The following is a 23,078-nucleotide window of genomic DNA, read 5'->3' on the forward strand; positions in this document are numbered from 1 at the left end:
CCAAGACTGCAAGATTATATTCTTCGCACATGAGATAAATTACATGTAAATGTGGAGAAAGCTCTGCGCCCCTTCTCATGCGGGGCAGCTTAGAAAAAGACAATCAATAAGGTGATGACGAAGAGCCTTTAACTCTTTGCTGGAATGAATTCCTTGGATGAGGAAAGAATTTAAATTATGCATCTGTGTGTGTGTGTGTGTGTGTGTGTTACACATAAGTGCAGGTGCTGGTGGAGGCCAGAAGAGGGCGCCATATTCCTTAGACCAGGAGGTACAGGTGTTTGTGAGCTGTCCAACATGGGTGCTGGGAACTGAACTTGGGTCCTCTGCAAGAGCAAGTGCTCTCAACCGCTGAAAGAAAAGAGGGAGATGAAGAGAGAGAAGGAAGATGAGGCGTAGTCCCAGCCATTCAGGAAGACTGAAGTCAGAGGATCTGCTCATCAAAATTCATAAGCAGTCAAGGCTACACAGCAAGACCCCATCTCAGAAAGTGGGAGGGAGAATGATTACCTAGCACTTGTGAAAGAAGCCTGAGTTATACCCACATCACAGTAATTAAAAAAATAGCTCTCTGCTTTCTTTTTTTTAAGAGTGTTTTTTGATGTTGTTGTTTTAAGATTTATTTATTTCATGTATGTGAGTACACCGTCGCTGTCTTCAGACACATCAGCAGAGGGCATCAGATCCCCATTACAGATGGCTGTGAGCCACCATGTGGTTGCTGGGAATTGAACTCAGGACCTCTGGAAGAGCAGTCAGTGCTCTTAACCACTGAGCCATCTCTCCAGCCCTCTCTCTGCTTTCTGTGTGGAAGAATCATGATCATTCGAATTCCTGATCCTGCCTCAGCAAACAAGGATAAGAAGGGTGAAGGATAATACTGGGCATCACCCATAAAATATGCATACACACATGTACATCACACACACACATACCCACAAACACAAGTGTTCACACACACAGGCACACACACACACACACAAAGGAGAATAGGCAGAAGATAACACTAGAAATAGATACTTTGGGTTTTATTTTGTTTTTGAGACAGGAGCCCACTGTGTAGCCAGGGCTGGCTTCAGACTCTCGATCTCCCTGCCTCAGCCTCCCAAAGTCTGGGGTTGCAAGCACATGCCACACACTCGTCTAAATACACACTCGATAGTGCACAACATGTGTACGTCTCCCCTTACATAGAGGGGAAGTGTAGCTCAGTGGTAGATTGCTGGTTTGATTCTCTTAACCATGGTGGCAGAGGGAAAGGATAAAAACATATTAAAGATGAATAAAGTCTTTGAAAAGGGGTTTCACTATGTAGCCCTGCTGACCATACCCTGTTAGAGACCCACCTGCCTCTGCCTTCTAAGTGCTGGGATTAAAGGCATGTGCACCACACCCAGAAATAAGTAAAGCTTTTAAAACATAAGTATAAGCCAGGCACCGTCTTACACACTTGTAATCTCGATAACTTGGAAAGTGGAGGCAGAGGGACCAGGAATCCAAGGCTGAGACTCAGTCACACACACATGAAAAAAAAAATTAAAAACAACAACAAAAAAAAATCACACGCATATCTGCAAATATGTGCAAGTGTGTCTATACTTCTATAAAGCCATTGGCATCGACTGATATAGTGTGAATATATGTTAATATATGCTAATATATGCACACGTATTTGCATATACACAGACATTCACACTTGCTCTTTTTTTTTTTTTTTTTTTTTTTGCCTACAACAACTCTTGAAGGATACACTAGGTAATTCTTGGCATAAGAGAAAGGATGAGTGTGTCTTCTTGCCTACTTCCCTGTCTGTGTGGTCACCAATCACTCACCCAAATTCAAGCAGGAGAGAGGAAGGCAGTGGGGGTGGAGGCACTGGCACTCACCAAGGAGCATAGGAGGCGGCAATGAAGAAGTAGATCACCATCCTGTCAATCATGTGCAGGCAGTGCTCTACCATCCTAGGGCAGGGAGAGGAGACAGGCAGCAGGTTACAGCAGGCTACAGCCGGCGTGCCGGTGGGGAAGCCCAGCAGCACCCCAGCACTGCCTAGGGGATGAGAGACTGAGAGATGGGGTTGAGGGAGGCACCCACCCCACCCTACCCCACCCTGTAGAGAGAACTTCCCCCTCCAGCCTGTCTCTCCACCAGAGCAAGGTGCCTTTTCCAGGCTGCCTGCCATTCTGGAGGCTTCTGGAGATGCCTCGGGACCCCCATTAGGATGAACGCTAACACATCTCTGACTGTGTATGTCTGGAGTGTGTGTCCATGAGTGGGCGGGCCACAGGTACCTGAGGTGGCTCTTTTTCCATGAGACTGTGTGGAAAATGGTGGATACCACAAAGAGGCCACAGAGGCCAAGGCCGTAGATCCAAGCAGATATGGTCTCCCAGTCGTCATCGGACAGGAAGTAGAGGTTGGAGCTGCCAAGGATGCTGGGAATGATCCAGAACTGTAGGGAGAGAAGACAGATCACGGCCAGCCTTTAAAATCTTTTATAAAGATTTGTTTTCTTTTTAATTGTGTGTCTATGTGTGGGGTGGGGGAGGGGCTTGCACATGAACGCAGGAGGCAGCAGAGGCCAGAAGAGGACATTGGAACCCTAGAAGCTGGACTCTCAGATAGTTTTAAGACATCAGACAAAGGTGCTGGGAAACACACTCGGGTCCTCTGCAAGAGCAGTGTGTGTTCTCTTTTTTGTGGATTTTCGAAACAGGGTTTCTCTGTGTAGCCCTGGCTGTCCTGGAACTCACTCTGTAGACCAGGCTGTCCTCGAACTCAGAAATCCGCCTGCCTCTGCCTCCCGAGTGCTGGGATTAAAGGTGCGTGCCACCACGCCCGGCTCAGTGTGTGTTCTTAACTGCTGAAGCTCAAGGACCCTCTTTCACGTGTGATGCAGAGGGTGTGTGATACGGAGCATAGCAGCCTCGTGACGTGACTCTATGGCACTGGGTTATGCTTGTGCATGTGCAAACCTCAGCCATTGTTCGCTCTGCTTGTTTGTTTTAAATATTTTTGTTCAGTGGATGTGTGTGTGTGTGTGTGTGTGTGTGTGTGTGTGCACTTCAGTCAGAGTGCACTATCAGAGACTGAAGTCAGTTCTCTCATTCCACCGTGTAGGCCTTGGGGATTGAACTCAGGTCCTCATGTTTGTGTAGAAAGCCTTTTACCCACTGAGCCACGTCCACTGCACAGTCTCAGACTTTTGAACAGTGCCGGGGTTGGGGAACACAGAGTCCCAGGATCTCTGCACTCCCTCCCTTTCTCCTGATCAGCAGTTCTCAACCTGTGTGAGTCCAGACCATCAGAAAACACATTTTTCTCATGTTCTTAGGATCCTCCAACCATAAATTTATTTTTGTTGCTACTTTATAACAGCTTTGCTACTGAGAAGTGTCTCAGTTCCCAAGACTATCAGAACCGGGGGGGGGGGCATGTTTTCCGAAGCCACGACTCACAGGTGGAGAACCCTTGCTAGATCATGCAGCCCAAGACCTAGGCAGTACGGTACCTACCAAGCACATGAGCGACAACAGTGCCACTTAAGAAGTGAGACTTTTTATTTCAGAGTATCAGATTCCATTTTCATCTTCCCAAAACTTTTTTTTTTATTAAGAATTATTTTTTTTTAAGATTTATTTATTTATTACACATAAGCACACTGTAGCTGTCTTCAGACACTCCAGAAGAGGGCGCCAGATCTCGTTATGGATGGTTGTGAGCCACCATGTGGTTGCTGGGATTTGAACTCTGGACCTTCGGAAGAGCAGTCGGGTGCTCTTACCCACTGAGCCATCTCACCAGCCCTCTTCCCAAAACTTTAACTGACAAATAAAATGTACAAATTGTATTGGGTGCAAAAGAGACAGCTCAGGGGTTAAGAGCAATCGTTGCTCTTCCAGAGGACCAGGTTCAATTCCCAAAACCAACGTGGTGGCTCACAACTGTGTGAAATTCCAGGGATCTGATGCCCTCCTCTGGCCTTTATGGGCACCAGGCATGCCCGTGGTGAACAGACATATATCCAGGCAAAATATCCATAGACAGGAAATTACAATCACAAAATAAAACTTGCACATAGTGGACTGGAGGACTAGCTCATGGGAAAAGCACTTGCCACACAACTGTGAAGACCTAAGTTCAGATCCCGAGAACCCCACATAGTGCCAGACAAGGTTGTTGGAGCCAGGGCAATCCAAGGCTTTCCCTGAGTCCCTGATGGGTGGAGAAGGAACATAGTTCTTTGTCTAAAAGCATGAACATGCTTGACAGAGCCAGTAATGGCCTGAGGCCAGAATCTTGGGGGAAGTGCAACTCCAGATCCGGGGACCCCAGCTCTTTCCTACTAAGGGCTGTGCTTATCAGTCCCAAGGCCACTGTGTCTGTGACACACTTGAGATATGCTGTGTCCCTTTTGTGCAACACTGCTTGGTTAGCTTGCTGCTGACTTCATCCCATTGTGTGATAGATTGCTGCTGACTCTGTCTCATTTGCCCCTGCAAAATCGTATCTAGGATGATGCACGCCTTAAATCCTAGCACTTGGGAGGCAGAGGCATGAGGATCTGTAAGGCTAGCCTGGTCTACAGAGTGAGTTCCAGGGCAGCCAGGACTGCACAGAGAAACATTGTCTCTGGAAAGAAACAACAACAAAACCAACAACAAAAACCCAAAAAAGAAGGCTGGGTGTGGTGGCGCATACCTTTAATCCCAGCACTCGGGAGGCAGAGGCAGGCGGATTTCTGAGTTCGAGGCCAGCCTGGTCTACAAAGTGAGTTCCAGGACAGCCAGGGCTATGCAGAGAAACCCTATCTCAAAAAACCAAAAAAAGAAAAAAAAGAAAGAAAAAAAAAAGGATGCTATGCTTATGGTATGAGTCACGAGTGCTTGCAGATGTCCTGATTTCAGTGTCCAATCTTCTTTATTTCCCCATTCCTGCTCTGTCTCCTCAATACCTCTATTTGGGACCCTTATTCCTGTGGTTTGGGTGACATGGCACCAATCCTGCGGCTTCTACATTATCCCAACATTTCCACATTGAGAAGAAAGAATACACAAATTCTCATGGACCAGCCAGCCTGGGCTACACCAGTGAAACAGAGATTAGCAAGGTGGATGGTAAGAAATGACACCTGCAACTGTTCCCGCCCTCAACACATGGGTGCTCACACTTGTGCATACACTCGCACGCGCGCGCGCGCGCGCGCACACACACACACAAGATTTTTTTTTAAAAGTTGTACATGCTAATGTGGTACCATGAAATTTCTGTTTGAAAATGGATCTCTCAGCAGACGAGTCTCTCAAACTCATAACTATCTCCTGTCTCAGCCTCCCAAAGGCTAGAGTCACAGGCCTGTGTCAACACACCTGGCTCTATGCAGATTTTCTCTTCCTCCTCTTCTACCTCCTCCTCCTCTTCCTCCTCCTCCTTCTCCTCCTCCTTCTTTTCTTCTTCTTCTTCACAACCATCACATCATCATCAATTAAGTACTTATTTTTTAACTATGTTAAGAGGTGGTGCATGTGAGTGCAGGTACCAATGGACGCCAGAAGAGGGCAGTAGAGTCCCCTGAAGATGGAGCTACAGGCCGTTGTGAGCTGTCTGCTATGGGTGCTGAGAACCAAACTCAGGTCAAACACAGCTATCTTCTTAAACATTTATCATTGCTTTGGGATGAAAAGTCCAAAAGTCCTTCTAGGTTTATTTGCTGGTTTCAAGGTTTATGAAATGTACAGTCCCATAGTTGTGTTGACAGAGGGCTTGTGTGTCGTTCCCAAATGGCAGCCCCAGCAGCACATAAAGCAAGCAGAGTAGTCTCCACCTGCAATCCCAGCACCCAGGAGGTGTGGACTGAACTCAAGCTCATCCTTGGCTGCATAGTGAAAGGGGTTGAATAGGCAGGGTGGGTCGGGGTGGCAAGTGTTCCTGGGAGGGGGATGGCATGTGCAAAGGCATGACGTTTCCATGGGGACACCACGTGCAAAGGCATGAAGTCGTGGGAATGGCAAGCAGCAGAGGAAGTCAGGGGCTCTGGACAAGAGTGTGGCAGTGTGGCTGTGTGAGCGGAGAGCTGGGGCCTGCCAGAGACAAGCCAGAGAGGGTACATGCTCTGCTGGCTACTAGGAAGCCACTGGGGGGTTTGTTGAGTGAGTGGCGTACTCATTTCCATAGTCCGTGATGCTTTCCTTAGATCCTTGTCATCCTATGGGGGCCTTGAGAGCAGGTCACACCGGAGTGGCCAGGAAGGACCGGGAAGACAGCTCCATCAGTAAAGCATGAGGACCTGAATTCACATTCCCAGCACCCATGTCAAAAGACGAGCCACTTGGTGTGTTCTTGGAAGCCCAGCATTGGGATGCAGATACAAGCAGATCCCTGGGGTCAGCGGGTGAGTGTGACAGAGAATCCTACAAAATAAGATGGAGTGGGCCGAAGTACTTCTTATGGAAGTCTGACCCCTGAGTTTGAGCCCTGAGCCCCACAGTGCACATGGAGAACTGACCCCTGAAAGCTGTCTCCGACTCCATACAGGTGCCCACACACAAAAAATAAATAAAGAGCCAAAGTGACGACTGTTTTCTCTTTCTTTCTTCCTTCCTCCCTTCCTCCCTTCCTTCCTTCCTCCCTTCCTCCCTTCCTTCCTTCCTTCCTTCCTTCCTTCCTTCCTTCCTTCCTTCCTTCCTTCCTTCCTTCCTTCTTCCTCCTCCTCCTCCTCCTCTTCCTCCTCCTTCCTTGAGACAGGATCTCTTTATGTGGCTCTGGCTGGCCTGGAGCTCACTCTCTAAGCCAGAATGGCAACAGACACCCAGAGATTCTCCTACCTCTGCCTCCCAAGTGCTGAAACTAAAGATGTGCACCATAGGCCAGGCGGTGGTGGCCCTCTCCTTTAATCACCACACTCCAGTGCCAGAAGCAGGTGGATCTCTGAGTTCGAGGCCAACCTGGGCTACACAGTGAAACCCTGTCTTGGAGAAGGAGGGGGAGGAGGAGGAGGAGGAGGAGGAGGAGGAGGACACCATCACAACCATAACCATCACATTCAGCCTTCAGTGCTCTTTTAGAAAAGCTGGGTTCAATCCCAGCACCCACACTGAGCGGCTTACAACTGCCTGTAACTCCAGCTCCAGGGCACCTGACCTCTTCTGATCGCCATGGGCACCTGCTTATACACACACACACAGACAACATATACACAACGGATTGCAGAAGACTGCCTTCCTTGCCCCCACCCTGAAGGGTCCCCATGTCAGCACCCCATAAGTTAACTCACAGCATGGGTGGCACAGTTTGCTGCGTGTTCATACTCAGTGGGCTGGTACCTCTTGTGCGCCGGGACTCGGTCATTCATAAACCTGCAATGAGAGGCAGGGTTTTAGAAAGCCTGGCCGAGAGAGCCAGAGTCCAGCTTCTCACCCGTGCAGATTCGCTCCTCTCCTTCCTTCCTGCCCCCTTTTCGAGTATTACAGTTTTTTTTTTAATTGCACGTGTGTGCTTGCATGGTACATGCATTGGTGCTTGCCTCTGTGTGTACACACATAGGCCAGTAGGTGACATTGCATGCCTGCCTCAATCACACTCCTCCCTTATTTTCAGACAGGGTCTTTCACTAAACCCAAAGCTTGCTAACCAGGCTGGCTGGCTAGCCAGTGGGCCTTAGAAATCTACCTGTCTCTGCCTCCGCAGTTCCTCACTGCAAGGTTTGGTGGTACAGGCACCAGCCTTTTACCTCGGTTCTGGAATATGAACTCAGGTTCCCATGTGTGTGCAGCACGCACTTAACTAGTGAACCATCTCCGTGGTCTTTTTTTGTTTGTTTGTTTTTTCGAGACAGGGTTTCTCTGTATAGCCCTGGCTGTCCTGGAACTCACTTTGTAGACCAGGCTGGCCTCGAACTCAGAAATCCGCCTGCCTCTGCCTCCCAAGTGCTGGGATTAAAGGCGTGCGCTACCACCGCCCGGCCTCCGTGGTCTTAAGTTAAACGTTTTCACTGCTAAGTGCTTCATGTCTAATCCTCAACATGATATTAATTTAGGAAATAAAAAACCTTTATTGGGGCTTGGACTATAACCTGAGTACTTTCCTAGCAGGTGCAAAGCTCCGAGTTCCGTCCTCAGGACTTCATACTCTGGTGTAATTGGTGCCCTTGTGTAATACCCACGTCATTCAGGGATAGAAGTAGGGGGATCCTGAGTGCTGGGTTAACAGACATGCATCACCATGCCTCATTCTTAGACCGATGTGCTCTCTCTCTCTCTCTCTCTCGTTTTTCAAGACTGTGTAGCCCTGGCTACCCTAGAATTCACTCTGTAGATCAGGCTGCCCTCAAATCTCACAAAGATCCTCCTGCCTCTGCATCCCAAGTGCTGGGATGAAAAGTGTTCTTGGGCTGGTGAGATGGCTCAGTGGGTAAGAGCACCCGACTGCTCTTCCGAAGGTCCGAAGTTCAAATCCCAGCAACCACATGGTGGCTCACAACCACCCGTAATGAGATCTGATGCCCTCTTCTGGTGCGTTTGAGGACAGCTACAGTGTACTTACATTAAATAAATAAATAAATAAATATTAAAAAAAAAAAAAGTGTTCTTAAAAATAAGAATTCCTGGAGCTAGAAATAGCTCAGTGGTCGAGAGTTCTTACTGCTCTTGCAGAGCATTCACGTTCAGTTCCCAGTACCCACATCATCTAGCTCCCAATTACCTAGAACTCCAGTTCCAGGAGATCTGAGGCACTCTTAGCCTCTGTGGACACCTATATATGCACAATATACACATTAATAAATATTTGTGGTGAACATCTCTTGGGAGGCAAAGGCAAGCAGATCTCTGTATGTTCATGGCCAGCCTGGACTACGTAGAGAGTTTCAGGCCAGCCTGAGCTACATATTGAGACCTTGTCTCATAAATAAATAAATATTTTAAAATAATAAGCATTCCTTGTATGTTGGTGTCTGAGCCCTTCCTTCAAAATGCCTTTAATCCTCTCTATTGTCACACAGCGCAGTTTGGAGCAGAGAAATGACATCACCAGGTGGCACAGAACTGGTGACTTCTGAAGCTGGCTCTACCATGATAGGAGTGTGAAGGGCACTTCATTTAGCCCGGCTGACACTTGAGAGCCAGCGGGGCCAGGAAGAGATTTCCCAGGTCTACACTGCCTCAGACAGAGCCGGGCAGCTGGGTAGTGTTCTCTGAACAGAGGTGCTTTGCCCAGTATCCACCACCAGAGGGAGTCAGCTGCCCAAAGACTTTGAGATTCCTCCCTTAAGACCCCAGTTATGTAGGCAGAGGAACTGTTCAGTGGGGAAAAGTACTAGGTCCTGAGACTGAATCCCAAGCACCCGTGTGGAAAGTTGCTTATGGTTGTACACCTCTGTAATGCCAGCCCTGGGTGGGGGGTGGCACAGACAGACAGATCCCAACATCTCAGTGGTCATTCTAACCAGGCCTGTTAGACATAGACACAGACCGTCTCGAGGTAACAAACTAGAGGATGACGGAAACACCCAGGAACCCGCTATGGTGTTCACATGCAGGTTCATGTGCACACACACAAACACAATTATTACTGTGCATTCCCCAAAATGTACAGTGCAAAGGTCTTTGTGCATCATAATCCTTTAAGGTCTTACTGGGTGCCTTCTGTATGCTGGATCAATACTAGGACTCCAGGGCATCCATTTAGTACCTTCTGTATGCCAGGTCTCTGCTGATACAGCAGATGGAGCACCTGTGGAGCACCTCCTCTTGCTGTCTCCATGACAGGGACAGCTCAGGGAACATTCACTGAGCACTTCTGTATAGTGGGTTCATGTTGGTAAGTACGCCGGAGCTTTTTCAGTGAGCTTGCTCTCTGCTCCTACACCTCATGGAGTATTTACTGGATGCTTTCTGTATGGTATCTTCTGAAGTGCTGATGTGGCAAGGCAGGAACAAAGGCTGGAGGAAGCAGACCAGTGCTGGTTCTGGGGCTTGTCCTGTCCTGGTGTTCCTGTGTCTGAATCAGATGACGGCCTAGATGACTCTGGAGACCTTGTTGGCTCCTCTGTCCCGCCTGCGCTGACCACTGCACTTCCCCAGTATCCAGCCCTTGTCATGGAAGCACATCTGCCCAGCAGTAAACACAGTCCTACTCACAAATCCCACTGTCACATGCACAGGGTAACGCTGTGCTCATCAGACAGATGAGAAAATGAACACTCCAGGCTGAAAGTCTCAGGATTTCAGGAGCATAGCAACCAACCCCCAGGGTTTCCCATCCCACGATCTATGTGCCTTTGCAGGGACGGACTATAAAGCAGACATGCAGGCTCTGGAGAATTAACTCTGTAGTTAGGAGCACTGGCTGTTCTTCCAAACAATCAGAGTTCAAATTGTAAGTTACATTTCAGGGGATCTGAGACATAGACATACAGACAAAACACCCATATACTTAAAAGAAAAATAATCCAGGCATCCAGTCCTAATGGCTCAGGTCTATTATCCAAGCGACTTGGGAGGCTGAGACAGGAGAGTCACAAGTCTGAGAGATGCTGGAGACAGATGGTGAGGCTGAGACTAAGTTTGAATAGTTAGTGGGGTCCTGACTCTAATAAAAATGAAGTTGAGAGATGTGGCTCAGTGTCTAGAATCCCCCAGTGAGGAGCTGGGGGCGTGGCTCAGTGGTAGAGCCCCTGCCTAGAATCCCCTAGTGAGAGGCTGGGGGTGTGGCTGAGTGGTAGAGCCCCTGCCTAGAATCCCCCAGGGAGGGGCTGGGGGTGTGGCTTGGCATATGCAAGACTCTATGTTCAAGCTCCAATATCACAACAAAATTTTTAAAGAGGGCAGAGGACAACATAGAACAGGATGTCATTTAAGACCATTACAGGGCAAAGATGACCTCAAGCCACAGAAGCAGTGATGGCAGCAACTTGTCTACAAGCCAGCAAAGGTCCCAGAACCTGGAGGAGGAGAAGACGTCAGAGCTAGAAAGCCCTTCCCATCCTTCCATCCTGGACCTCAGCCCTCCAACCACTGTGAGAGAATAACTATGTGTGCTCAAGCACTGGGCGTTGGCTACTCCGCTCCTGCCGGCTGGTCCAGCTCACAGCAGGAGTGTCGATTCACTCTGTCAAAGACCCCAAGAGGCAGTGGCCATTGATGCTGCCAACAGCTGGTCTACAAGTGGGTGGACAGCTGGTAAAGAGAACCACGGGTGGGCAAGCTTATCACCCTCTGGGTGTCTTGGGTGGGTGGGGCCCTGCACCTGTCACCAGGCACCACCGTATCCTCCCCTGTGCCTTTAACACCAGGCAAGCCACCCATGGTGCCAGCCTTGCGGGTCCAGGGTGATGTCACGGTTGCCGTGGAGACCTAGGGCAGGCCATTATTTATTTATTTCTGTCTCCACAGAACTCCCCTTGTCTCTCTTTTAGGCTGTAGCTATTGAATGGAGGGGGAGGGGAGGGTTGAAGGTGGGGGGAGCATGCCTTGGCAGAGGCCCAAGAAACCATTCCCACCACCCCGAAGACCCGTGGACTTTTCTTTTAACTCCTTGTGACCCAGTGTTTTTTCTTCCAAAAGCCCCAGAGAGGCATTTTTAATGGCAGTAAAGTCACCTTTTATGCTTGAGTTTGTATATAATAAAATTGTCTCCGTATTTTGTAACATGTAACAGGTAGGAGCCTAAATGGATTTTTTTTGGCCACAGGCTCACCATCATACTTAAATAGCAGTACAGATGATGTGACAGTGCGTGCCTGTCATCCCAAGTCAGGATCAGTACTCAAGGGCAGCCTGAACTACACAGTGAGTTTGAGGCTAACCTGAACTACATGAGACCCTGTTTTGGAGAACCAATAGATAGATCAAGACAAAGCCCGTTCTTAGGTGGGAGGGAACTATGCTTGAATAGGAAACAATCTACAAATGTGTCAAAGAGGAACAAAATGGACCATGCTAAAGGAAACCTTAGGGCTGAGGATGCAGCTCAGTGCTCAGTGCTCACAGTACTTGCCTAGAATCCCCCAATGAGGGGCTGGGGCGTGGCTCAGTGGTAGAGCCCCTGCCTAGAATCCCCCAGGGAGGGGCTGGGGGCGTGGCTCAGTGGTAGAGCCCCTGCCTAGAATCCCCCAGGGAGGGCTGGGGGCGTGGCTCAGTGGTAGAGCCCCTGCCTAGAATCCCCCAGGGAGGGGCTGGGGGCGTGGCTCAGTGGTAGAGCCCCTGCCTAGAATCCCCCAGGGAGGGCTGGGAGCGTGGCTCAGTGGTAGAGCCCCTGCCTAGAATCCCCCAGTGAGGGGCTGGGGGCGTGGCTCAGTGGTAGAGCCCCTGCCTAGAATCCCCCAGGGAGGGGCTGGGGGCGTGGCTCAGTGGTAGAGCCCCTGCCTAGAATCCCCCAGGGAGGGCTGGGAGCGTGGCTCAGTGGTAGAGACCCTGCCTAGAATCCCCCAGTGAGGGGCTGGGGGCGTGGCTCAGTGGTAGAGCCCCTGTCTAGAATCCCCCAGTGAGGGGCTGGGGGCGTGGCTCAGTGGTGGAGCCCCTGCCTAGAATCCCCCAGGGAGAGGCTGGGGGCCTGGCTCAGTGGTAGAGCCCCTGCCTAGAATCCCCCAGGGAGGAGCTGGGGGCGTGGCTCAGTGGTAGAGCCTCTGCCTAGAATCCCCCAGGGAGGGGCTGGGGGCGTGGCACTTGGCTTGGCAGAAGAGTACCTCTTTTTATGTATGGGGCCCTGTTTTCTATTCACAACACTGCAAAAAAAAAAAATCCTTGTGAAAGATCATTTGGGTGATAATTCTCAACTCTTCTGTTTTCTTTTCCCCATTATACAACCTTTAGGTCAGGTTTTTAACTGATTTAGTATAATGCAGCTGTGATCCCGCGGTGTTGTTAGGTCTTCTTTCCTTTTATCTAAAGGGTGTGTGTGGGCTTGGATCGAGGTGTCCATGTGAAGGTCAGCAAACAACTTACAGGGGTTGGATCTCTCCTTTTATCTAGTGGGTGTGCCAGGACTCAAACTCGGGCTGCAATGCTTGGCTGCAAACGCCTTTCACTGATGAGCTATTTCATTGGCCCAATTTGGATTTTTACTTCTACAAGAAGTGTTTTATTTATTTTGTGTGTGTGCTTCCACATGTGTGTGGAGCTGTATCACACTCAGTTTTTTATGTGGGTGCTGAGGACTGAACTCAGGTCCCCACATTTGCACTGGATGTACCAACAGAGCCACCTCCAAAGCCCCTTTCCTATGTAATTCATTTTATTTTCTGCAGAGCTGGAGAAGGACCCCAGGGCCCTGTGTGTGCTAGGTTAGTGTGAGCTGATGACTCGACAGATGCTAGAACCCCTGAGAGATGACCTCCAGGAATACTTGTGAGAACTGCATTGAGTTTGTTAATTGAGGCAGGAAGACCCGCCCATGGTGGGTGTTACCCAATCCCTGGGTGGAATCCTAGACTGTCAGTGAAGAAAGAGGTTGGGTCTTTAATTTAAGGTTGGGAGGCAGAGGCAGGTACATCTCTGGGAGTTAGAGGCCAGCCTGGACAACACAGAGAGTTTCAAATCAGCCAGGTATGCAGAGTGAGACCCTGTCTCCACAGTCTCCTGATGGTGGGTGCCATGTGATCAGCTGCCTCAAGCTGCCGTGGCTTTCTTGCCGTGATGATGCAGGAATATACCCCCTTCTCTCTTATGCAGTTCTTGTCAGAACATCTCATCACAGCAACAGGAAAGAAAACCAAGACACACGGCAAGCGCTCTCCCGCCAAGCCGCACCCAGCCCTCCCTCCTTTTCAGTGCTGAGAAGTGTTCAGATATGTAAGTGTTCAATAGTGCATCAGAGCCGGGCAGAGGTGGCACACACTCAGGAGACAGAGGGAAGTGGAGCTCTGTCAGTTTGAGGCCAGTCTGGTCTATGGTGAGTTCCAGGAGAGCCAGGGCTACACAGAGAAACCAATATAAAAAAATATCTGTTCCCTGCAGAAAACCAGGACAGTGTGAGTGTGTGTGTGTGTGTGTGTGTGTGTGTGTGTGCGCGCGCGCGCGCGCACACGTAGGAAAGATAAAGACAGACAGACAGACAGAAACAGAGACACATACACACACCACACACATAGAGTCACAGAGAGAAACAGAGATAGACAGACAGACACACACACACATACACACAGACATACATACACAGACACACAGATGTATGTGTTCATGTGAGTACCCACATGCTCAGGTGCCTGTGGAGGCCAGAGGCTGACACTGGGTGTTTTCCTTAGCCAGTCTCCACCTTCTTTTCTGAGATCTCAGGGTCTCTCACTGAACCTGAAGCTCACTGACTTGACTCCATTGGCTGCCAATGAGCTCCAGGGATGCACCAGTCTCTGCCCACCCCAGGGCTGCAGTTACAGACGTGCAGTGCCATGCCTAACTTCTTACATTGGTGTTAGAGACTCAGGTCCTTGTGTTTGCATGGTAGACACTTGACCTCCTGAGTTACGACCCAGAGTTCTGGTGTGAACAGACAGAATATATCAAATATAGATGCTTCAGGACCAAGCTGGAGTCAAAGAAGTAAACTCAAGACTTAAGGAAGCTGGGTGTGCTAATGCCAGCATTGTGCAGGCAGAGGCAGCAGACACAGGAGTTCAAGGCCAGCCTGGGCTACACAGCTCACACCTTGTTTGAAACTAACGAACAAACAAAAAAAGATAGTTAGAAATCTCCCACATGAGAGGCAACACTCTTAGCTGGCACTGCCCCCCCCCCATTGCTGGAGAACAGAATTCCCATTCTGCAGCCAGCCTTGAAGCTCTGATAGCCATGTTACTGCAGCCCCATGGCAGGCTCCCAAACTGAGCCAGAATCCAAGGCCAAACGCCGGTACAGAGAGCTCAACCCCCTCCTGGCTAGCCAGTCGCGCTGACTCCCTGAGCTCTACCTTCAGCAAGAGACTATCAGAAAAAGAAAACAAGAGGGAAACTAAGGAAGACACCTGGAGTCAGTCTCTACGAACACGTGTGCACGTGTACATCTGCACTGCACACACATAGGTGAATGTATAGACACACCATCAAAAGGAAAAGGGGGGGGGGGCAGTGAGATGGCTCAGCAACGAAAGGCACTTGCTACCAAACCTGATGACTGGAGTTCAAATCCTGGGACCTACACAGTGGCAGGGGAGAACCACCTCCCACAAGCTGATCTCTAACTTCCACGTGGGTTCCGTGGCATGTGTGTACCTCCACATACAGATTCATACAATAAATCAAATAAAAAGAGAGGGAGTTGTGGACTGGCACAGAGGGTGCAGCCCACTGAATGCTTGCATAGTACATGCAAGATCCTGATCTGAATCTCGAGCTCCTCGCCCCCCAAAAGCTAAATGAATGGAACCTGCTGTAGGAAACATTACTGGGGGGGGTTCTACCCCATCTTAGATCATTTAGTTCCCACATAAAAGACACAAAACCTGCCTTGAAGCAACTAGACCTTGGGATGCAGAATTTACATAGCAACAGACCAAACCTCAACAAAACCAACCCAACAGTCCACACAGCCTTGAGTGTTCAGTCCTCCTGCTTCTGCCTCCCCAAGTGCTAGGACTACACATGCATGCCACCTAGCCTGGCTAGTCACATGATCTTTAAGTGGCGAGGCCACTTGGCCAACCTGAAAAAGGAGGAACTGTGAGGGAAAGGCAGCCAAGCCTCACTGTCCCCTACACCCGGAAAAGATGAGTTGCGAACAGGATGGGAGATACACTAGCTTTGATACAGCCCAGGCTGGCCTTGAGAGCATTGCCATCCTCCAGCCTCCGCTGCCCAAGTTGAGATTATGGGCACATGCCACCATACCCAATTTGTGCAGTATTGGGCATCAGTTATAGGGTTCCAGACATGCTAGGCTAGCATCTACCAGCTGAGCCACATCCTAGCCCTATTTATTTATTGACTGATTGACTGACTGACTGACTGATTGATTGATTAATTGATATTGATTGATTTGGTACTGAGGATAGAACCTCATGCTAAGTACCACAGAGCCGCATCCACAGCATTTTAATGAGAGTTTTAAAATAAAATCTAATAAGCCAGACACATTTTCAATACTAAAACTCAGGTTTTAAATCAGTATGCAAGACCAGACAGGAGAAAAAAGCAAAACATATGTGTAGGAAGGCAGGTAGGTGGGATGGCTAAAAGTTAAAAAGGTAAAGGAGCTTGCAGCCAAGCCTGAGGACCTGAGTTCAATCCCCAAAACCCACAGGTGGAAGGAGAGAACTGACTCCTAAAAGTTGGTCTCTGACTCCATTGCAAGATGTGTGCTCATTATTCTAAAATAAAATGTCTCACCTCCAGTGGCCCTGTTTTATACACACTCACACACACACACACACACACACACACACACACACACACACACACCAAAAGACCAGTGGTTCTCCGCTGGGCAGAGACCCCTGGATGCCCATCCACAGGAGTAAAAGATAGGAAATCCACACCAGGACTTCCCAGGCCACTTCTAGCAGTAATGAGGGCTAAACCTAGAAATTCAGTGAGCAGCTTACAAGGCTGAATGGCCTGTGCACACCCTCAATGTGTTCCTATCAACCAACAGCAGCAAAACTGGACTCTGCAGACAAAGGTGGGAGACTGACTATGCTGAACAGGGTCAGAACTGGTGGAGAGAGGATGCTTAGAGGAGGGGAGGGGACCAGGAGGGTCTGCCTTGCTTCTGCAGGTTCTCCCCCTCCCTCTGGCCTGTCCCTAGGGTGCAGAGGTCTGTATCTCCAGAGAGAAGGAGACCTTCCCCCCACTGGGCTGGTGCCTGCCAGTGGCGACCCTGAGTCCTTTGGACAAGAGACTAAAGAGGTTTGCCCAGACTTCTACACAAAGGGAGTTCTGTCTGTCGGTCCCACAGAGGCCAAGGACAGCCAGGAACAAGTGGGCCTCTGGGAGGCAGCTCTCCCTTCTCTTTAGAGCCCCAGGCAGTTTCTTTGTGTCCATTCATGGATTCAGGGCTCCTCCCACAAGGCTCACAGTGACCTGGCTCAGTCTCTGGGAAAGAGACCTTGGGCTTGCGCCACCTGAGACTCCTCGTGGCATCAAAATCGTTAGGCAAGCCAGACCTAGGGGTGCAAGCATTCCACCCCATCTACTTGTGAGGCTAAAGCAGGAGGATAGCAAATCCCAGGTCTGCTTGGGCTACAGAGTGAGTTCAAGATCAGCTTGAAGAATTTAGTAAGACTCTGTCTCAAAATTAAAAAGGGCTGGAAAGCCGGGCGTGGTGGCGCACGCCTTTAATCCCAGCACTAGGGAGGCAGAGGCAGGCGGATTTCTGAGTTCGAGGCCAGCCTGGGCTACAGAGTGAGTTCCAGGACAGCCACGACTACACAGAGAAACCCTGTCTCGAAAAACCAAAAAAAAAAAGGGCTGGAGTGGGGGGCGTGGCTCAGTGGTAGGAACAAAGGAACACCTCACTGATAAGTACTTATTAGCTCAAAAGTTCAGAATACCCAAGATTCAGTTCACAGACCATATGAAGCCTAAGAAGAAGGAAGACCAAAATGTGGATGCTTCAGTGCATTTTAGAAAGGTGAACAAAATACACACAGGAGGGAATATGGAGACAAAGTGTGGAGCAGAGACTGAAGGAAAGGCCATCCAAAGACTGCCCCACCTGGGGATCAATCCCATATGCAACCAATAAACCAGGATGCTATTGTGGATGCTGGGACATGCTTGTTGACAGGAGCCTGATATGGCTGTCTCCTGAGAGGCTCTGCCAGAGCCTGACAAATACAGAGGTAGAAGCTCACAGCCAACCATTGCACTGAGCTTGGGAGTCCCCAGTGGAGGAGTTGGAGAAAGAACTGAAGAATCTGAGGGGCTTTGCAGCCTCATGGAGGGGACAACAGTGTCAACAGGCCAGACCCCCCCACCAACTCCCAGAGACTGGACCATCAACCAAAGACTACACATGGTGCTGGCCACATATGTGGCAGAAGATGGCCTAGTTGGATATCAGTGGGAGGAGAGGCCCTTAGGTCTGAGGGTGTTCCATGCCCCAGTGTAGGGAAATGCCAGGGTGGGAGGGAGGTGTGGGTAGGTGAGGGAGCAACCTCATAGAGGCAGGGGGAGGGGAGATCTGAAGGGAAGACCTGGAAAGGGGAAAACATTTGAAATGTAAATAAAGAAAATATCCATCCAAAAACAAAAGGGCTGGGGTGGGGGCGTGGCTCAGTGGTAGAGCCCCTGCCTAGAATCCCCCAGTGAGGGGCTGGGGCGTGACTCAGTGGTAGAGCCCCTGCCTAGAATCAATTCCACCACCACCCCCAAACACAGAATCCAGGCACTGGCTCCCCAAGTAAGATAGCCACAGACAGACCCTGGGAGCATTTTGGAGCAAAGTTTCTCTGTCTCTCTGTCTCTCTGTCTCTCTGTCTCTCTGTCTCTCTGTCTCTCTGTCTCTCTGTCTCTCTGTCTCTCTGTCTCCCCTCCCCTCCCCTCCCCTCCCAGGGATTCAGAGAGCTGTACATCCCCCACATCTAAGGATATGCACACTCCAAATGCAATCCCGATCGATTTGTTTCCCTCTGAGGCCTGTCATCAAAATGCAGTCTTGGCTTTATCTTGGATCCAGCCACTTTGACATACTCAGTGAGAGAGGACTTTAGGTAAGGGAGGCAGCTGGGGAAGCAGGCAGGTTCTCTTCATTAATAGAAAACATTGGAAGGGGTAATCAGGAAACTACTCCGCCCTAATGACTGAAGGAATTGATTCTCATCTTGATAACTAATGGCCAAAGGGACCAGTGGATGTGAGGTTGCTGGGCAACAAGATGCTCAAAAAGAGCTGACCATTATCTCCACCGATCAATGTAGCATAGTTGGAAGCACTGATGTCTCTGCCTCCTGTTGAGTTGTGTATGAAATGCATCATGCACTCTGGTTTTCTTTTCAAAAATGTCAATTGTGAATATCATTAAGCCCCGGGTAGTACATCTGTGCTGCTACGGAGCCATCAGCCACACAGCTAATTAAATAGGAATTCATTAAAAGTAAGAAGGTGGGTGTCATGATGTCTGCCTGTAATCTCAACCCCCTGGAGACCAAGGCAGAAGAAGCAGCAGCCATTCTCGGCTAGAGTGTTTGAGATCAGCCTTTGCTACATAATAAAAAATAAACCCAGACAGGATGATTGCTGTAATGGACATTCAAGGCTGAGTGAGCCTCAGCTGGCAAACCCAGACTACAGGAGATCAGATAGATAGATGATAGATAGATAGATAGATAGATAGATAGATAGATAGATAGATAGATAGATGCATGCATGGATGCATGGATACAAAGATAGCTAGCTAGATGCATACATAGATAGATAGATAGATAGATAGATAGATAGATAGATAGATAGATAGATAGATAGATAGATGGATGGGTGGAGGGATGGATAGATGGATGGATGGATGGATGGATGGATGGATGGATGGATTGATAGATGGACAGACAGATACATAGATAGATTACTAATAGTAATCTATTAATAGTAAACACATACCTATAACCCCAGCACATGAGAAATTAAGGCAGAAGGGTCAGAGTTCAAGGTCAACCTGAGCTACACTGAGAGTTCAAAATCAGTCTGACCCTCATGAGTCTCTGTCTGAAAAGTATGGACTAAAAAGAAGTCTCAGACGGGAAAAGTGTGTGTCACACAAGCATGAAGAGTTTAAACCCCTAATACACATGTCAAACCTGGGTGTGGCAGAGCATAACTGTAACCCTAGCTCAGCTGTGGGGAAGGGGCATAAAGAAGGGTGATTCCTCAGCCAGTCCACCCAAATCACTGAGCTCCAAGTCCAGAGAGAGACCCTGCCTCAAAAATAAGGTGGAGGGGAGGGAAAGACACCAGCACACACAGAGTGAGAGGCTGGGGTGGGGGAGGGGAAGAGGAAGGAAGAGGGAGAGGAGGAGGGAGAGGGGGAGGGAAGGGTGAATGGGAGAGGAAAAGAGAGAGGGAGGGAAGAGGGACAGACAGAAAGAGACAGAGAAACAGAGAGAGAGAAAGAGAGTGATAGACAGACAGACAGACAGGCACAGAGCCTTGTTGGGATCCAGAGACACTACCCCATAATTCCAAATGAGGAGACCTCCTGCAGAGCATCTGGCCTGAGTAGTCCCAAATGCCCTGTAGGGCTTCAGTGAACTGGGAGTGGAGGGGTTGAGGAGAAGATCTGAGCAGAGAGAAGCCAGTGGGCTAACAATGCCTGACCATAGACAAGATCCTGGATCTGAGCAACCCTCCAGGAAGAGACAGCTGAGACGAGGTGGCCTTTGAGTCAAATGGTTAAATTAGGTGAGTTCCAGCACATATGGTACAAGCTTGATATGATGGCATCGTGAAGAAGGGCTCTGAGGTAAGGACGGTGAACCTCATCAATAGAACTCACATCCTTACAGAGGATTCCAGAGTTCTCCCTGGCCCTCTTGGTACTATGCAAGGATACAGGAAAATCTGGACCCTGGAAATCTAGAAGACACTGACCATGCTGGGCGATTGATCTCAAACTCAAAGTTCCTGGAACTCCAAGGAAATTTCTGATTGATTCTGGTTGCTGCTGATTTTCACTGTGGCGTTTGAGCCAAATCTGTAGCCCTAATTGATTTTGAACCTATGTAGCCAAGGATGGCCTTGAACTCCGGAACCACCTCATGATGCACACTCCTGTATCCATATCCCCAGTGTTACAAGTGTGTGCGCAACACCACCGTGACCTGAACTTCTGTTGTTGTAAGACTTGGTCCTCAGGCAAATAGCTGCCACCTCTGTCGGATGAGCTGTGTCTACTTGCACCCGGCCATCATGACTGGGCCCACTGACTGCTGATATCTCCTCATAGCAGAGTCATTGGACACTCACCTGAGCTTCCTTCTAGCTGCTGCTCACAGCCATTCTGCCCTAATTACAAGTGGCTTCTGTGTCCTAGGAGGTGCTAGGGTACACAGGCTTGGAGGTTAAAGCCACCATCCGTACTGGGTGGACACTATCCAGTGTGAGCGCTTTGGGGGTACCCCAGGGTCCTGTAAGCAGTCTCACTTGTGTATTGTCATTGAGCTCAGTAAGCCCATCGGTTCCCCAGGGAGGACTCAGATGGAATCATGCTTTGGTTTGTCACTGAGACCTTATGAGGAGGGGGTGGGGTGGTGGGGCACTGCTCACGTGTCCCCAGGGAAGAAATTCTAGAAACAGATGTTCGTTAGCTGTTCAATCTTTGGCATTTTGGAATAACTGTCCAAACAGCCTGAGACAATTTAAAGATAATATTTCATTATACAAATTCCATTATGAATTGAATATGATTTGTCCCTACAGGCTCCTGTGTTGAGTATGTCGTCTCCAGATGGCCTGCTATTCTGAGAGATGATAGAAGTTTAGGAGGTGGGATCTAGCTGGGGAAAAGTAGGTCGCTGGGAGTGGGTCCTGCATGGTATATTATCCATGGTCACTTCCTGTCTCCCTCGCTCTGCTTCCTGTGAATAGCTCTCCTCCACATGTCATTCTGTCCAAACACAGGAGGCCAAATGGCCTCTCTCAAAAAACCAAAAAGCCAAGATCAGACCAGGCTTAAGAGTGAGTTCTAGGGGGCTGGAGAGATAGCTCGGCGGTTAAGAGCACTGACTGCTCTTCCAGAGGTCCTGAGTTCAATCCCCAGCAACCACATGATGGCTCACAACCATCTGCAATGGGATCTGACGCCCTCTGATGGTGTGTCTGAAGACAGCTGCAGTGTACTCACATACATGAGATAAATAAATAAATAAATAAATCTGTATTTTAAAAAAGAAAAGAAAAAGAGTGAGTTCTAGGAAGCCTGATCTACAATGTAAGTTCATGTCTTTAAACAACAAAGGCAGGACTGGGATGCTCAGTGGTTAAGAGTGTGTTCAGGCCGGGTGTGGTGGCGCACGCCTTTAATCCCAGCACTCGGGAGGCAGAGGCAGGCGGATTTCTGAGTTCGAGGCCAGCTTGGTCTACAAAGTGAGTTCCAGGACAGCCAGGGCTACACAGAGAAACCCTGTCTCGAAAAACCAAAAAAAAAAAAAAAAAAAAAAAAAAGTGTGTTCAGGTCCCATCACCCATATCAGGCAGTTTACAACCATTTATAACCCCACCTCCAGAGGATCTGATACCCTCAGGCACCTGTACTCACATACAACACCCACAGGTGGACTCACATACATACACATAACTTAGGATAGAAATACTTTCGAAAGACGGGTTGCAGAGGTAGCCCAGCTGGTAAAGTGCTTGCCTTGCAGGCACAGAGCCCAAGCTCAGTTCTCTGTACAGAGTTTAGTTTCTATGTATAGAAAAGCCAGATGTGGCAGTAAACACCTGTATTCACAGCACCGAGGAGGAAGTAACAGGCAGGGCCTCAAGACACACTGGCCAGGCAGCCTAGTCTAGTTGGCAAGTTCTGGGCAGTGAGAGACTTTGTCTCAAAATAAAGGTGGCTAGTGCCTGAGGAATGGCACCAGAAGTTCATCTCTGGTCTCCATGTACATGTATGTATAACTACACTCATGCATGCATGCACACACACATGTATGCACATGCACACTCACTCACACACGCACACACACACACACCAAAGGAAAAGGGAGAAAGAAAAATCAGGCATGGTGGAACATGCCTGTCACACACCTGCATGCACACACACACACCCCTCCCTGCCCTCAGCTGGCCACACGTTAATGCCTCCATGAACTCCAGGAGGAAAGGTAATTGTCTTGGCTGGACCTGAATCCCAGTCCCCGGGACAGAGCCTGCCAGTTCACAGTACTGGTGATTGTTTTGTTCTGTGTTGATTTGGTTGCTGCAGCTTCTTGCTGTACAGCCCAGACTGCTCTGGCACACATTTCCTGACTGCCTCCTTCTTGGATACTGAGATCGCAACCATGTCCAGCACACTTAGCAACGACTGATGTCACGAATACAGGAGATACAGGGGTGGCTCATGCCCCAAATCCCAGCCCTCAGGAGACAGAGTCAGGATTGCTGGGAGTGGAAGAAGAGCTTGGGACACAGGGTAAGTTCTAGGCAAGCATGGGCT

At 49.3% G+C, this 23,078-nt stretch overlaps 1 protein-coding gene across 1 annotated transcript in view; it reads right to left on the bottom strand.

The window, feature by feature from the left end:
* Mmd2 (monocyte to macrophage differentiation associated 2) overlaps window positions 1-23,078 on the bottom strand; it is a 45,847-nt gene that overhangs the window by 9,099 nt on the left and 13,670 nt on the right. The window contains exons 2-4 of the mRNA XM_021162650.3: window positions 7,274-7,355; window positions 2,292-2,452; window positions 1,887-1,961 (exon numbers count right to left, since the gene is read on the bottom strand). Coding sequence (XP_021018309.1) covers window positions 1,887-1,961; window positions 2,292-2,452; window positions 7,274-7,355 — 318 coding nt within the window. The remainder of the gene's footprint in view (window positions 1-1,886; window positions 1,962-2,291; window positions 2,453-7,273; window positions 7,356-23,078) is intronic.

This window comes from Mus caroli, unplaced genomic scaffold (genome assembly GCF_978045245.1).
Source record: "Mus caroli unplaced genomic scaffold, Mus_caroli_1 scaffold_4, whole genome shotgun sequence".
In the NCBI taxonomy this organism is placed as follows: domain Eukaryota; kingdom Metazoa; phylum Chordata; class Mammalia; order Rodentia; family Muridae; genus Mus; species Mus caroli.